The sequence below is a fragment of the Artibeus jamaicensis genome, unplaced genomic scaffold (assembly GCF_021234435.1).
Source record: "Artibeus jamaicensis isolate MK-2021 breed Jamaican fruit bat unplaced genomic scaffold, CSHL_Jam_final contig_452, whole genome shotgun sequence".
NCBI classification, from domain to species: Eukaryota; Metazoa; Chordata; class Mammalia; order Chiroptera; family Phyllostomidae; genus Artibeus; species Artibeus jamaicensis.
The window spans coordinates 4,935,893-4,949,581 of NW_026521837.1; the positions used below are offsets into that span (position 1 = coordinate 4,935,893).

At 38.1% G+C, this 13,689-nt stretch overlaps 2 protein-coding genes across 5 annotated transcripts in view; both read right to left on the reverse strand.

Annotated features, from left to right (window-relative positions):
- The window catches only part of KLHL8 (kelch like family member 8), an 86,328-nt gene that overhangs the window by 68,049 nt on the left and 4,590 nt on the right, over positions 1 to 13,689 (reverse strand). The window contains exon 1 of one of the 4 annotated variants that reach the window (XM_053666359.1): positions 811 to 1,460. The exons of the other annotated variants lie outside the window; for them this stretch is intronic. The gene's annotated coding sequence lies outside the window, so the exon portion shown is untranslated. Of the gene's footprint in view, positions 1 to 810; positions 1,461 to 13,689 lie in introns of those variants that run through there. 4 annotated transcript variants of the gene reach the window in all.
- LOC128627577 (keratin, type II cytoskeletal 8-like) lies at positions 2,389 to 3,069 on the reverse strand. The gene is made up of 2 exons (XM_053666339.1): positions 2,934 to 3,069; positions 2,389 to 2,831 (listed from the first exon to the last, which is right to left on the reverse strand). The coding sequence occupies exons 1-2, from the start codon at positions 3,067 to 3,069 to the stop codon at positions 2,389 to 2,391; spliced, it is 579 nt and encodes a 192-aa protein (XP_053522314.1).

A 13,689-nucleotide genomic window follows, 5' to 3' on the forward strand; every position in this document is an offset into this window, starting at 1 on the left:
ATAAAGTCATATCAATCAACAAAACAGAACGTTCTGAAGAAAAAAATACATCAAACAGAAGCAGAAAGGCGATACTGGTTCACTGCAGAGAATATACAACAAAATTAATGTATTTTTTACTTGTAAACACTACTTAAAATAGAACTTACAGCAAAAGCACAAATATACTACTAAGTCAGTCTACTTTATTTTCTTTTTTCAAATTTCTTTGCACTTATAATCTATATCACACTTTAGCATGAGCTATCAATATGTAACACTGTTACACAGAACATGTTTTTTTAAGACAAAGAAACATGTTTTTCAAGACAAAGAGTGACTTTTATACAATATATTAACCAGAAAAGTGTTAAGTAGAAAGAGAACTCCAAATGGCACTTTGAATGACTGAAAGCATCTCTAAAAAACACTCAGCGCTATATAGTTACTGCTGCAGTATCTACTACAGGCAGAAATGGTGCTATTAGACTCATTCCTCTATAAATATAACTTTATACTCTTCACGATTCAGTTAGATGAAGATTTTAGATAATATATAATGTTATATTTTACACCAGTTTCTGCTTAATTTTAGAGCTGTACCTAAAAGTTGATGGAGGACGTATATTTATTAAAATTGACTCATTTATAATTGTTAAATAATAAGTTAGTTAACCCCACCTCATGTGGTATAGAGTAAAACCTGACTGCATGTAATTCTCCACACACTCCATGTTAAGTTGTTACCAAACTGAAGGGGTATGCCATGTGGGGTGCTCTATTAAAGAACAAGACAAAGTTGTCAGGTTACCACAAGGTAGTTTCATTTACCTGCAGCAAGCAAAAGAGACAGGGGATTCATATCCAAAGCTCTGTCTTCGGAAGGGAGGCTTAGCCATTGCTTATACATACTATCTGGTCAATTACAGATTGACTTGGTGCCTCTTTATCCTCTTTATAGGTGGTCTGCAAAACACTGTTACATTATAACACTTAGCAAGAATAGCATTTAGTAACAATGGCCGGGATCTTGAGACCCTGTCCTGCCTAACAACTTCATACCTCTTCTGCCCCTGCTCAGGCTACACTCTCATTTTGAAAGGCCCTTTACCACCAACCCTACCAGCTGACTCTTGTGCATCTTTAACAACTTGGCTCAGGGTCATTTGCTTAAAATCTTCCTTCTTCCTAGCCTGGATTGGGAGTACTTCCTCTGTTCACCTGTAACAATCTGATCACATCTTTTTCATTGCACTAATCATATAGATTATACCATACTCAACATATAGTCGAATTTATAATACTTGTAATAATTGCCTATAAAAGCCCCAAAATATAGGTACCTTCTCTTCACTTCTATTGCTCCCATGTGAGCATAGCACACAGTAAATAGAGGTACTAATATTATTTTTGGAATGAATGAACGGATTTATTATGAACACTAGAGACTATTTTTCTATTACCCAAATCGACATTTACTTAAATTATTTGAACTGAAATAATACTGCATTCTGAATATATTATTTTAACCACAATCACATGTAAATGTTTTAATAAAGACATTTCCTGTACTTTTTTTTTTTTTTGGCAGAGCCAGCTGAGACTTTACTTTGAAAAAAAAAAAAAAACCCTCAAACATTTGATTCAGCTTTTAGTTGGGGGCATGGGTTAAAGGTGCCCCCAAGGGCGCCTTTTTATTCTCTCCCAGGTTATAAACTTTCCTACCCCAACGGTGAGCTGAGGACTGGGGCTGAGCTTCAGGGGGGCCCTCTGCTCCCCTGCACAGCTCCTCTCCCACGGTCTCGGAGGACAGGAGGGACCACAGTGGTTGTTCACCTGGGCAGGACTTCAGATGACTCAGACACCAGCTTCCCACCATGGGTCTCAATCTTCATAACTACTATCTTGGAGGAGTTGCTACTAGTGCACCTGAAGGAGCCAGGGCCCCTACCACAGTCCAAGCTGGCCTGGAAGGCCAGGCCATAGATGAGGTTCTGGTAAGTGGGGCTCAGCCCACCAGAGTAACTGCTGGTGGTCATGGTATGGATACCCATATTTCTGCATCCCAGACTCCAAACAGTTCTCCTCACCGTCCAGCAGCTTGTGATAGGTGGTGATCTCCATGCCCAGGGCTAGCTTGATGTTCTTGAGCTCCTGGTAGCCTTGCAGCTGCCAGGCTATGTCCTGCTTGGCAGTTCTCAGAGCAGCCTCCAGCTCAGCCACCTTGGCCTGAGCAACCTTAATGGACAGCTCCCCATGCTGCTTGGCATCAGCAATGGTGGCTTCCAGGTAAGCCCTCTGGCCTGTGAGAACCTTGATGTTCTGGTTAATTTCAGAAATCTCCATCTTCATGCAACAAAGGTTATCCCCATGCTTCCCAGCCAATGTCTGCAGCTCTTCGTACTTGATTCAGCACATGCTCTCAGCCTCAGCCCAGCTGTTGGTGGCAATCTCCTCATACTGGGCATTGACCTTGGTGATGATGCAGTCCAGGTCCAGAGAGTGGCTGCTGTCCATGAACAGCACCATGGACACGTCAGAGATCTGGGACTTCAGCTCACAAATCTCTTCTTCATACAGCTGCCTGTAGAAATTGATGTCATCAGTCAGCCCTTCCAGACGGGACTCCAGCTCTACTTTGTTCACGTAAACTTCATCCACATCCTTCCTGATAAGGACAAATTCATTCTCCATTTCTGTGTGCTTGTCGATCTTGTCCTCATACTTACTTTTCAAGTCCTCCACTTGAAAAGTGGAGCCTCCAGCTCCTGCCTGCTGCCAAACTCCACTTCCAATCTCAGTTTCTTCTGGGCCAGCATTTCCAACTGCCGCCAACAGTTGTTGATGTAGCTCTCAAACACGTTGTCCATGTTACTGAAACTCCTGCTGCTGCTGCAGGAGAGTCCATGTGGTCTCTAGAATCTTATTCTGCTGCTCCAGGCTCTACACCTTACCAATGAAGGACAAACTTGTCGAGGCTCCTGATTTGCTCCTTCTCCTGGTTTGCACAGTCTGGATGTTGGGGCCCACCCTCAGCTTCAAAGGGCTCAGGAGGCTCTGGTTCACTTGGACAGCTTTCATAGACCCCATATTCCCAGGAAGATTTATGTTGGAGTCCAGGCCAACCCGGTAGCTACTTAGCCTGGAAAAAGGCTAAGGACCTGCTGCTGGGCCCACTCAAGTACAAGTGGCTGCTGAAGGCCTGGGGGCCAGAGGTGGACACCTTGTAGGTCTTATGGGTGACACTTGTGGATATGGTGGAGGCTGGAGTGGAGGCAAGGATGCCAAATCAGACAGAAATACAAGAAGAAGCCAAAAAAGCTCCCCATTTTTGAATCACTTTATTTCAAAGGTAAATATGTTAAAAAAAATTTTAAGTCAGAGAAAATCAAACTATACTTATTATTTCCTTTTTATTTATAGAAGAGAAGTGTAGGGACTTTAAGTTTTGAATCAAATAGTCCAAAAAATTATTGTGCTAATAATTAAAGGAGATTCTGCTGCTTTGCCAGAGTGGTTTATAGTTTCAATAGTGCCTACGCAGTCAAGGAATACATAACTTCCAACAGTTTAACAGTATGACTTTAAAAAAATGTCTTTATTATCAATAGCATTTATTAGACATAACTGTTACCAAAGGCTGCTTTTTAAATACTGATGTCACTTCCAGGATCTTTAAACAATACTTCCATTGTACTGATTACTTTATACAATGTTTCTACTGCGGGTCTATTTTATTAAGGCACTTGATGCATCACTACCATAATCACTTCTTTGTTTGAACTGGACCACTTAATTTATTATAAGAGTTGTCCAAAAGTCTAGTATTAAGTAGTAAAAAAAACCCGAAAAAACAAAAAACACAACAAACTTGGATTTTATCTAAGTATGTGAACTACATCTATTACTTATTATTTTTATTTGAAGATGCATAGAAGTCACAGAGTTGTACTTAAGATAACCATAATTATTTGAATAGAAATATAAAGATTACCAAAAAATAAATTCACCAATAATTTGTTTCCAAGTATGAAAAGATATTTCCCACTAGATATCTGAAATAAAACATAAAACACAAAGTTGAATAGTATTATTAGTTAGTTGAGGGAGAGCTCTGCTGGTCAGGTACAGTGCCTCTGAGTAGAGCACATTGCTAATCTTACGTAGGGTTTGGAAGTATGCCATTCAAGGGTTGGTGGACGTTCAGAGGCTTAGAAACATGGTTACTAGAAGGGCTGTCATTGACTAGCTGGCTTTCAAAAATTCTGTTCACCAAGCAAGTTACTGCTAATTGATTACACTGACTTAAAACCCATCCTAAAGAAATATCATATATTAAGTAGGTTTAATCCTGGTTCTGATAGCTGTTGCCATGGCTATATAGAATTAGTCTTCTAGCCCTGGCTGGCGTGGCTCAGTGGACTGAGCATCAACAGCCTGCACACTGAAGAACAAGTCTTCTAGGAGTTTGGGAACTTCCTTTTATTTTTACAAGGCGAGCACAGAAACCAACGTACACGTATGTACATACATACTAGTCATGATTTTATAATCACATTTCAAGAAATTTCAATAAAAAGAGAAATGTCAGTGTGAAGGGGAAACACCATTTTTTAGTATTAATTAATCCGTCATCACATGGTATATTGCAGGTTGTGGAAATTCAAAGATGAACATGAAAAGCAACAACCAAGTGCTTTTAAAGTAGTGCTATTCACAGCAGGTCTGGTCCACATACTTTTTTTTACAGGTCTGCAATAAAGTATAAAAATGGATTATTTTATCACTTGTTGGCCTTTTGGCTAAGATTAAGTGTAAAAAATTTAAAAACTCTTTGAGCAAAGTTATATTTGACAGTAATTTTATATCTGTCAAATCTCATAAAAAGCTGATGTTTGTATTTTGTGTCCTTTTTAATTTCATTTTTCTAGTAATTCATTTTTGTTTTCTTTTACCAAAATATTGGTTCACAAACTAGTCTTTCACCACAGATAATTTTAGAAGCACTACTTTATAGGACTCAAGAAATGCAGATATCCACAACAGCTCAGCCTGTGCTATAGTCTGCTACTAAGATACATGCAAAAAGAATGTAAAGCACACACCAAACAAGTTAACACCTGCATCAAAATCTGAAGATTGGTATTGATGACACAAAAGAAAATCCCTCGGATGATGGTATAGCACACTTGAGAAAGGCTGCATCATCTATCCCCTCTAAATGGACTAGGAGACTATACTATACGAAAAAACAAATGACTCAGATTAGAATTGCAAAAGAGTCAGACCCTGAATGTGAATCAATTTAGGAATATCTTCATCTATCTCTTATATTTTCTTCTTTAAAAAACTGTATGCACAAGATTAATCTACTTTTTAAACTATAATTTATCTAAAATAATTTCCCTCCAAAAGAGGAATAAGACATGATGCAATTCCTACTTAAGGAGCTTGAATCATTTGACTGGGACAAAAACAGATGATAACAATAATGTGATAAAGGAAATAGTAGAAAGATATATTGGATATTATGGGACAACCTAAACTCACATGGGTGATCAAGAAGGCTTCCCATTGAACATGATAGGTCATGTATACTCAAAGTTCCCATTTAACTCCAACTATAACCAAATTTCATACACCCTACTTCCTAAATTTCTCTCATATTGTTGACCCTGCTTCCTTTCCAGCCACAACACTTTAGTCACTGTCCTCATCTTACAACTATTATTACAGCCTTTCACCAATAGTACACCCTTCTTACTGCTGCCAGTTATTCCCTAATTCAAATCTGACCACATCACCTCAATGCTTAAAACTTTCATGAATAATGTAATGGTAAGTGGAAAAAAATGAATACAAAACTGTTAAGGTCTCTATTTTGTAAATATGTATGAGATCTGTCCAGAAAAAGTCCAGCCATTGTTAATATAACAAGAATAGTTTGCATGACATGAATGTAACCTAGCAGCCAAGGAAGGTGATCTGGAATGCACATGAGTAAACAATGACAACTTCACTGTACTAGTCAGTGGGGGCAGTAGAGGCAGTTGAGTGAACATGTGCACTGATGGGCATCACATTCAAAATGCCTGAGCAAGAAGAGCAACAAATTGCATCAAATGTTGCATTAAGCTTGAACACTCCTCCATAGAAACTACTCAGATGATTCAAAAGGCCATAGCTATGGGCAACTGGTGATTGGCAGCTTCATCTTGACAATGCGCCTGCTCATGCATCACGTCTCGTACAGAGTGTTTTGGCAAAACATCAAATCACCCAGGTAACTCAGCCACGCTACAAACCAGATTTGAAGCCCTGCGGCTTCTGGCTTTTCCTGACATTAAAATCACCTTTGAGAGAGAAGAGATTTCAGACCATTGAGGAGATTCAGGAAAACACAACGGGGAGGCTGATGGTGATTCAGAGGGAGAACTGTGTGAGGTCTCAAGGTGCCTACATTTAAGGGGACAGAGGTGTCATTGTCCTGTGTACAATGTTTCTTATATCTTGTATCTTCTTCAATAAATGTCTCTATTTTTTATATTTATTTATTTTTTTAAACTTTTTTTATTGATTATGCCATTACATTTGTTCTATTCCCCTCTCCTTTCCCCTCCAACCTGCACACCCCTCCCCCACCATTTTTCCTTTAGTTCATGAACACGTGTCTTGAGTTCTTTAGATTTTGTATTTCTCCTACTATTCTTACCCTCCCCCTATCTATTTTCTATCTACTGTCTGTGCTACTTATTTTATGTACCTTCTCCCCCCTTCTCCTTCTCCCACTCCCCTGTTGCTAATCCTCCACGTGATCTTCATTTCTATGGTTCACTCCTGATCTAGCTGTCCGCTTAATTTGCTTTTGTTTTAGGTGTGGTTGTTAATAACTGGGAGTTTGCTGTCCTTTCACTGTTCATCTTTTTTTATCTTCTTTTTCTTAGATAAGTCCCTTTAACATTTCATATAATAAGGGCTTGGTGATGATGAACTCCTTGAATTTGGTCTTATCTGAGAAGCACTTTATCTGCCCTTCCATTCTAAATCAAAGCTTTGCCGGGTAGAGCAATCTTGGTTGTAGGTCTTTGATTTCCATGACTTGAAATACCTCTTCCCAGCCCCTTCTTGCCTGTAAGGTCTCTTTTGAGAAATCTGCTGACAGACTGATGGGAACTCCTTTGTAGGTGACTGTCCCCTTATCTCTTGCTGCTTCTAGGATTCTCTCCTTCATTTTAATCTTGGCTAATGTAATGATGATGTGCCTTGGTGTGTTCCTTCTTGGGTCCAACTTCTTTGGGACTCTCTGAGCTTCCTGGATTTCCTGGAAGTCTATTGCCTTTGCCAGAATGGGGAAATTCTCCTTTATTATTTGTTCAAATAAGTTTTCCATTGGTGGCTGTTCCTCTTCCCCTTCTGGTACCCCTATAATTCGAATGTTGGAACGTTTAAAGATGTCCTGGAGGTTCCTAAGCCTCTCCTCATTTTTTTGAATTCTTGTTTCTTCATTCTTTTCTGTTTGGTCATTTTTTCCTTCCTTCTGGTCCACTCCCTTGATTTGAGTCCCAGTCTCCTTTCCATTACTGTTGGTTTCCTGTGCATTACCATTCATTTCAATTAGTTTAGCCTTCATATATTCCTCTAATTTGTGACTAAAATCAACCAGTTCTGTGAGCATCCTGATCACCAGTGTTTTGAACTGTGCATCAAGTATGGCTATTTCTTCATCACTTAGATTTATCGGCTCTGGGGCTCTGAGTTGTTCTTGAGCCATTTTTGGTCTGTTCATGCCCGTTAAGTATGAGGAGCGGAGCCTTAGTTGTTTACCAGGGTGGGGCCACTCAGGTCGCTGGTTTGTGATGCTGTATGTGGGGGCGGGGTCAGAGAGGGAGCAATGGCAGTCCTCTCTGCTCGCCAGTCCGTCCCACCGCCCCGGCTTGTTTATCCAAGCGGAAATATGCAAGCCCACCACCTTGGGCTGTGCGGTCTCAATGCTCGCCTCTTCACTGGTTTATCTGCTCACAAATGCTCGACTGACCGCAGACAGACAGCCGTGCCTCTTCCCTGTGTAGCTAGCCCGCACCTGGGATCTGTGCCTTTGGCTGCTTGTGCACCACCCGGTCGGGGATCTTTTTTGCCAACCCGCTCTGCTGCTGGCTTCGCTCCTCTTACCGGTTTAGCTGAGAGCATTTCGTTGTCTTCGGACTCCATATTGTCAATTTTCTGTGTGGTTTGGTTGTGTTTATTGTTGTTAAAACTTTGTTTTTAGATTTGGTTGTGCGTGGACGCAAGGTGTTTTCACCTACGCCTCCATCTTGGTGGAAGTCTATCAATGTCTCTATTTTTCATATTACATAGCTGGATTACAAGGTCTTCTGGACAAACACTGTATATGTGACAGGTTTCTAATTGTAAGATAGGGTCCAACTGCAATTGCTGTTTTGTAATCAATTAATGAAATGATTCTAAAAGCCTCTTTATTACAGAGAAATTTGGGAAGAAGAAATAAGGAAAGATAAGTTTAAAGTGGGCCACAGAACTGTAAGGCATGGGCCATACAAATACACGTATATTCCCAAAGCTCTTCAAATTGTAAGGAAAGAGAAATGACTAAATGTTTGTTAATATATACTTATAATATGTCTATACTTATTATATACTCTAATAAGTATATAAGTATTATACATACTTATTATATAAGTATATAATAGACATGCTTATATATACACTTATAAATAAGCATGTATAAGTATATATAAGCATGTCTATTTTAAGTAGGTATATGAGTATATTCTTATACAGTCACAAGCTGCATATTTCAGTCAACAACCATAGATACAAGAGTATATCATATAACCTAGATGTGTTATATAGGCTATACCACCTAGGTTTATGTAAGTCACTCTATAATGTTCACACCACAATGAAATCTCCTAAGTATGCATTTTTCAGAATGTACCCTGGACATTAAGTGGTACATGACTGTATATCATAAACATTTTATGATACTTTAAAGTCTTATATAATAATTGTATAGTATATTTGTTGATTTTAAAAAACATACAAGGTAGCATGGTATAGCAGAAATAACAATTCAGTTAGGGAACAGGAGAATTGACTTTTAATACATTATTGGGGAATTATCTAATCTCTCCAAGTCTCAGTTTCTTCATTCATAAAAGAACAGAGATGGTCCAGGTCAGGGGTCAGCAATCTTTTACTGTAAAGGGCCAGAGAGCAAATAATTTAGGTTTTATGAACTATCTAGACTCTGTCACTACAGATGACCCTTGAACAACATCAGGGGGTTTGAAATACCCTGATGGATTTTTTTTTAATTGACCTAGATCAAACCCATGCAGTTCAAAGGTCTCCTCTACAACTCTATGGTTGGGAATCTGTATATGAATCTGCCAAAGTAGTTAAATGCAGATTTTCAACTTCAGGGAGTTCTATGCCTCTACATAGATGATGGGTATGCCTCACCCATCAACTGTACCCAATTATGACATTATAGGAAGAAAGCAGCCATAGACATACATAAAGGAATGTGTGTGGTTGTGTTCCAATAAAACTTTATTTTACAAAACCAGCAGCAAGATTAGTTTTGCCCATGAGACCTTAGTTTTTGGTAATCACTGTTTACTTCCAGGTCTAAACTAAGAGAGTACTTTCATTTTTCTATTTAAAATTACATAGGCTGGGCCCTGGCTGGTGTAGCTCAGTGGATTGAGCACGGGCCTGTGAACCAAAGGATCGTGGTTCGATTCCCAGTCAGGGCACATGCCTGGGTTGCAGACCGGTTCCCTGCAGGCCAGTTCCCAGCAGGGGATGCACGAAAGGCAACTATACATTGATGTTTCTCTCCCTCTCTTCTTCCCTTCCCCTCTAAAGATAAATAAATAAATTTTTAAAAATTACTTAGGTTGTTTCCTTGTGTTTTAGAGACATCCGTTGCCATATCTAACACAAGGCACATAAACTAGGGGTTAATAGCAGACTTTAGAGTAGATAGTTTAGGGATTTCCTATTAGCTGAGTACCCTTAGGCAAGTCACTTAAAAATACTGAGTCTCACCCTGTCTGGGTGGCTCAGTTGGTTGGAGTGTCACTCAACCAAAAGGCTGTGGGTTCAGTCCCCTGTCAGGTTGTGGGTTTGACCCCCAGCTGGGTCTCATACAGGAGGCAACTGATCAATGTCTCTTCTCTCTCTATTTCTTCCTCTCTCTCCAAAATCAATGAAATATACATACCTGTATCTCGCTGGGTGAGTATTAAAAAAACAAAACAAAAAACTGAGTCTTAGCTTTCTTTCAAGGTTGTTTATTGTAAAGGATAAATGAGATAATATATATAAAGTACTTAGCCCTATATCTAGCACATGGAAAGTATTCAATAAAGGGACATTAATACTTCTATAAATTATGAAATGCTGAGTCATTGATCAAAAATATAACCCTCCACAACTCCACTCCAGGAAGACACAAAACACAATAAAAAAATGGGCAAAAGACTTGAACAGACACTTCTCCAAGGAGGACATACAGAGGGTCCAGAAACATGAAAATACGCTCAGAGTTACTAGCCTTCAGAGAGATGCAAATTAAAACCACAATGAAATACCACTTCACACCAGTCAGAATGGCCATCATAAACAAATCAACAAACAAGTGCTTGAGAGGATGTAGAGAAAAAGGAACCCTAGTGCACTGTTGGTGGGATTGAAGACTGGTACAACCACTATGGAAAACAATATGGAATTTCCTCAGAAAATTAAAAATGGAACTGTCTTTTGACCCAGCAATTCCACTGCTAGGATTATATCCCAAGAACCCTGAAACACCAATCCAAAAGAACCTATGCACCTCAATGTTCATAGCAGCACAATTAATAATAGCCAAGTGCTGGAAGCAACCTAAGTGCCTATGAGTAAATGAGTGGATCAAAAAACTACGGTACATTTACACAATGGAATACTATGCAGCAGAGAGAAAGAAAGAGCTCCTACTCTTTGCAACAGCATAGATAGAACTGGAGAGGATTATGCTAAGTGAAATAAGCCAGGGAGTGAGGAACAAATACCATACAACCTCACCTTTAACTGGAACATAATCAACAAAAGAAAAAAGCAAGCAAAATATAACCAGAGACATAGAAATTAAGAATAATTTGACAGTAACCAGAGGTGGGTGGGTGGGGAAAATGAGGGGGAGGTTTGCAGGAACTACTATGAGGGACACATGGACAAAATTGGGGGCAGGATGGAAGTAAGGAGGAGAGCTGGGTTTGGCGGGGGTCGAGGGGAGTGGTTGGGAGAAAATGCAGACAACTGTAATTGAACAATAAAATAATTATTAAAAAAGACAATCCTCCAATCAACATTTTTCCCAGCAAAGAAATAAAATATGCTTTATAATAATCTACATTTTCACTACAGCAAAAGATAAGACTTGCTATATTACCTTAGATCTTCCCATCCTTTTTCTTTTTTAAATGAAAGGAGTTAGCATTAGTTGAATGCTTAGTATCAACTTACTAGCTGTATGACCTTGGTTAAGTTACATAACCTTTCATTAACCTCAGTTTCTTCATTTATAAAAATTTAGAAAAGAACAGTATTAACCTCATAGGACTGTTATAAGAATGAAATGAATTAATAAATTTTCTGGCATACAAACTATGTAAGTAATTGCTATTATTTCAGTTAGATACTTCACATTTATTGATTTCAACCCTCAGGTCAACCCAAAGAGGTATTATTTCTATATTTACATAAAGGAATATGGATAATGAGGCTCAGAGAAGTTAAGAAACCTATCCAAAGCTACACAAATATTGAGTGCCACTGCCCAGGACTCAACATAGGCTTGCCTGACTACAAAGCCAAAACTCTTAACACTAGGCCAAAGATGGCATTAACCAGATCTCTGTATAGGGAGTGTAACTATATATTTGTATGGCATGCATACATTATTTATGAAAACTAAAATACAAGTAATAATAGTACTCTGCCCATACAAAAGACGTTTTGTGTATTTAAAGAAATAAGCAATCCTACATATTAAAATAACTAAAGATGTAGCATACTAACTTATCTTTCATACATAAAGTACCATGAAAATGCTGGCATTCTTCTCTAATTAATATTTGAGATCTATATAGACCTCTTAGACAATTTTTATAAAGAACAAATCTAGAGAGACAAAGACAGTTACTTTATTTTATAAACCCCCCAATATTGTTTTAGATCCTTGAACTTTGAAAAGCTTTTAAATTTCAAATGGAAAAAATCGACCAATATCAAAGTACAAAAAAGATCTGAGGAAAAATATAAAGACATTATTCTGGTGGAGAGATTCATTCATAAGTTTGTAAAACATCACTTGATCCACCTCATACTCTTCAGAACTTGTGACTGCTACTGGCCCAGAAGCAGAAGTTTGCTTCATGTTATAAAACTCTATAGCCCAGCAACCTATCACTTACAAGGAAAACAGGGCAGTTGATATAACTTACTTCAAACTCTTGTTAGAAGAATGAACTCAAACTTAGAACTATAACCTACTTCTGAAATTCCCCAAACACAAATAAGATTAATTTTAAATGTTATAAATTCAAATTATAAATTATTATCTAATTTACATAAGATGATTGTAAATTCCATACTTTCCTAACCAGCAATACTGAAAGTAAAATGATCAATTAGGAGTTAATAATACTTTCCACTCCATGATGTGTAGGGAGAAATATTATACAACACATATAACTATGTAAATATCACCTAGTTTAAAGATAAAATACTTAATTTTTTTAGCATTTGGTGTTTTGTTGATAAAAGAAAAAATGTCCAATTTGTAGAATAAATAAACCAAATGACCTTTTAGCATTTCAGAATAATAGTCTAACATGTTGGATTGTATTAGGGTGCCATGTTGGGTGCCATTCTTTGCCATGTGTTCTCTTGCACATCGAGCCTGGAGAGGGGAAGAGTGGACAGTGTCTGCCTAATGACAATGGATGAATCACTGGTATAATCTCCAGGTCTAAGAAGTAACACTATTATTCATATCAAAGTATTATGTCATAAATATCGACCCCTACTTCTAGCATAAAACAGGCACTCATGGTACTTCAGAAGTTACCTGTTCAATTTCTTTTCTCAAAAAACTAATGTTAAAAATAATTTATAAAATATTTAGTAAAAAGAAAAAACTGCCTAGATAACTGAAGCTAATGGTTTTTAGAAACTTTGTGGGGGGGAGATGGCCATAAATACCTTTTGAACATATTGAAAGCTCTGGTCTTCTCCCCAGAAAACTGCTGTGCAGATATATACAGAGTTTACACTCTTGGAAGACCATTTATGGGGACCCCCATAGGTCAGGTTACGAACCAGTGAGATGACATTGTAATTCTACCCATTAATGTTTTGTCATTCAATGTGGTGATGCTACCAAAAAGTGCTTTTATGACTCATTACGTTGTAAAAGAAAGTGGGTCATTTTCAAACTTATTAATCACTCCATGGGTTCTAGATATCAAGTATACTGGTTGAAGTTTGCTTCCTAAGTTTTTTTAAAGCATTAATAGAACTTGCACACAAAATAGTGAAGTATAGCTCCACTCTCCCCTACATTGTTCTTACCCATTCATTTCTATAAACAGAACTATTATATCCTTTCACCCTCAACTTGGAAAAGATGTGATACAGTGT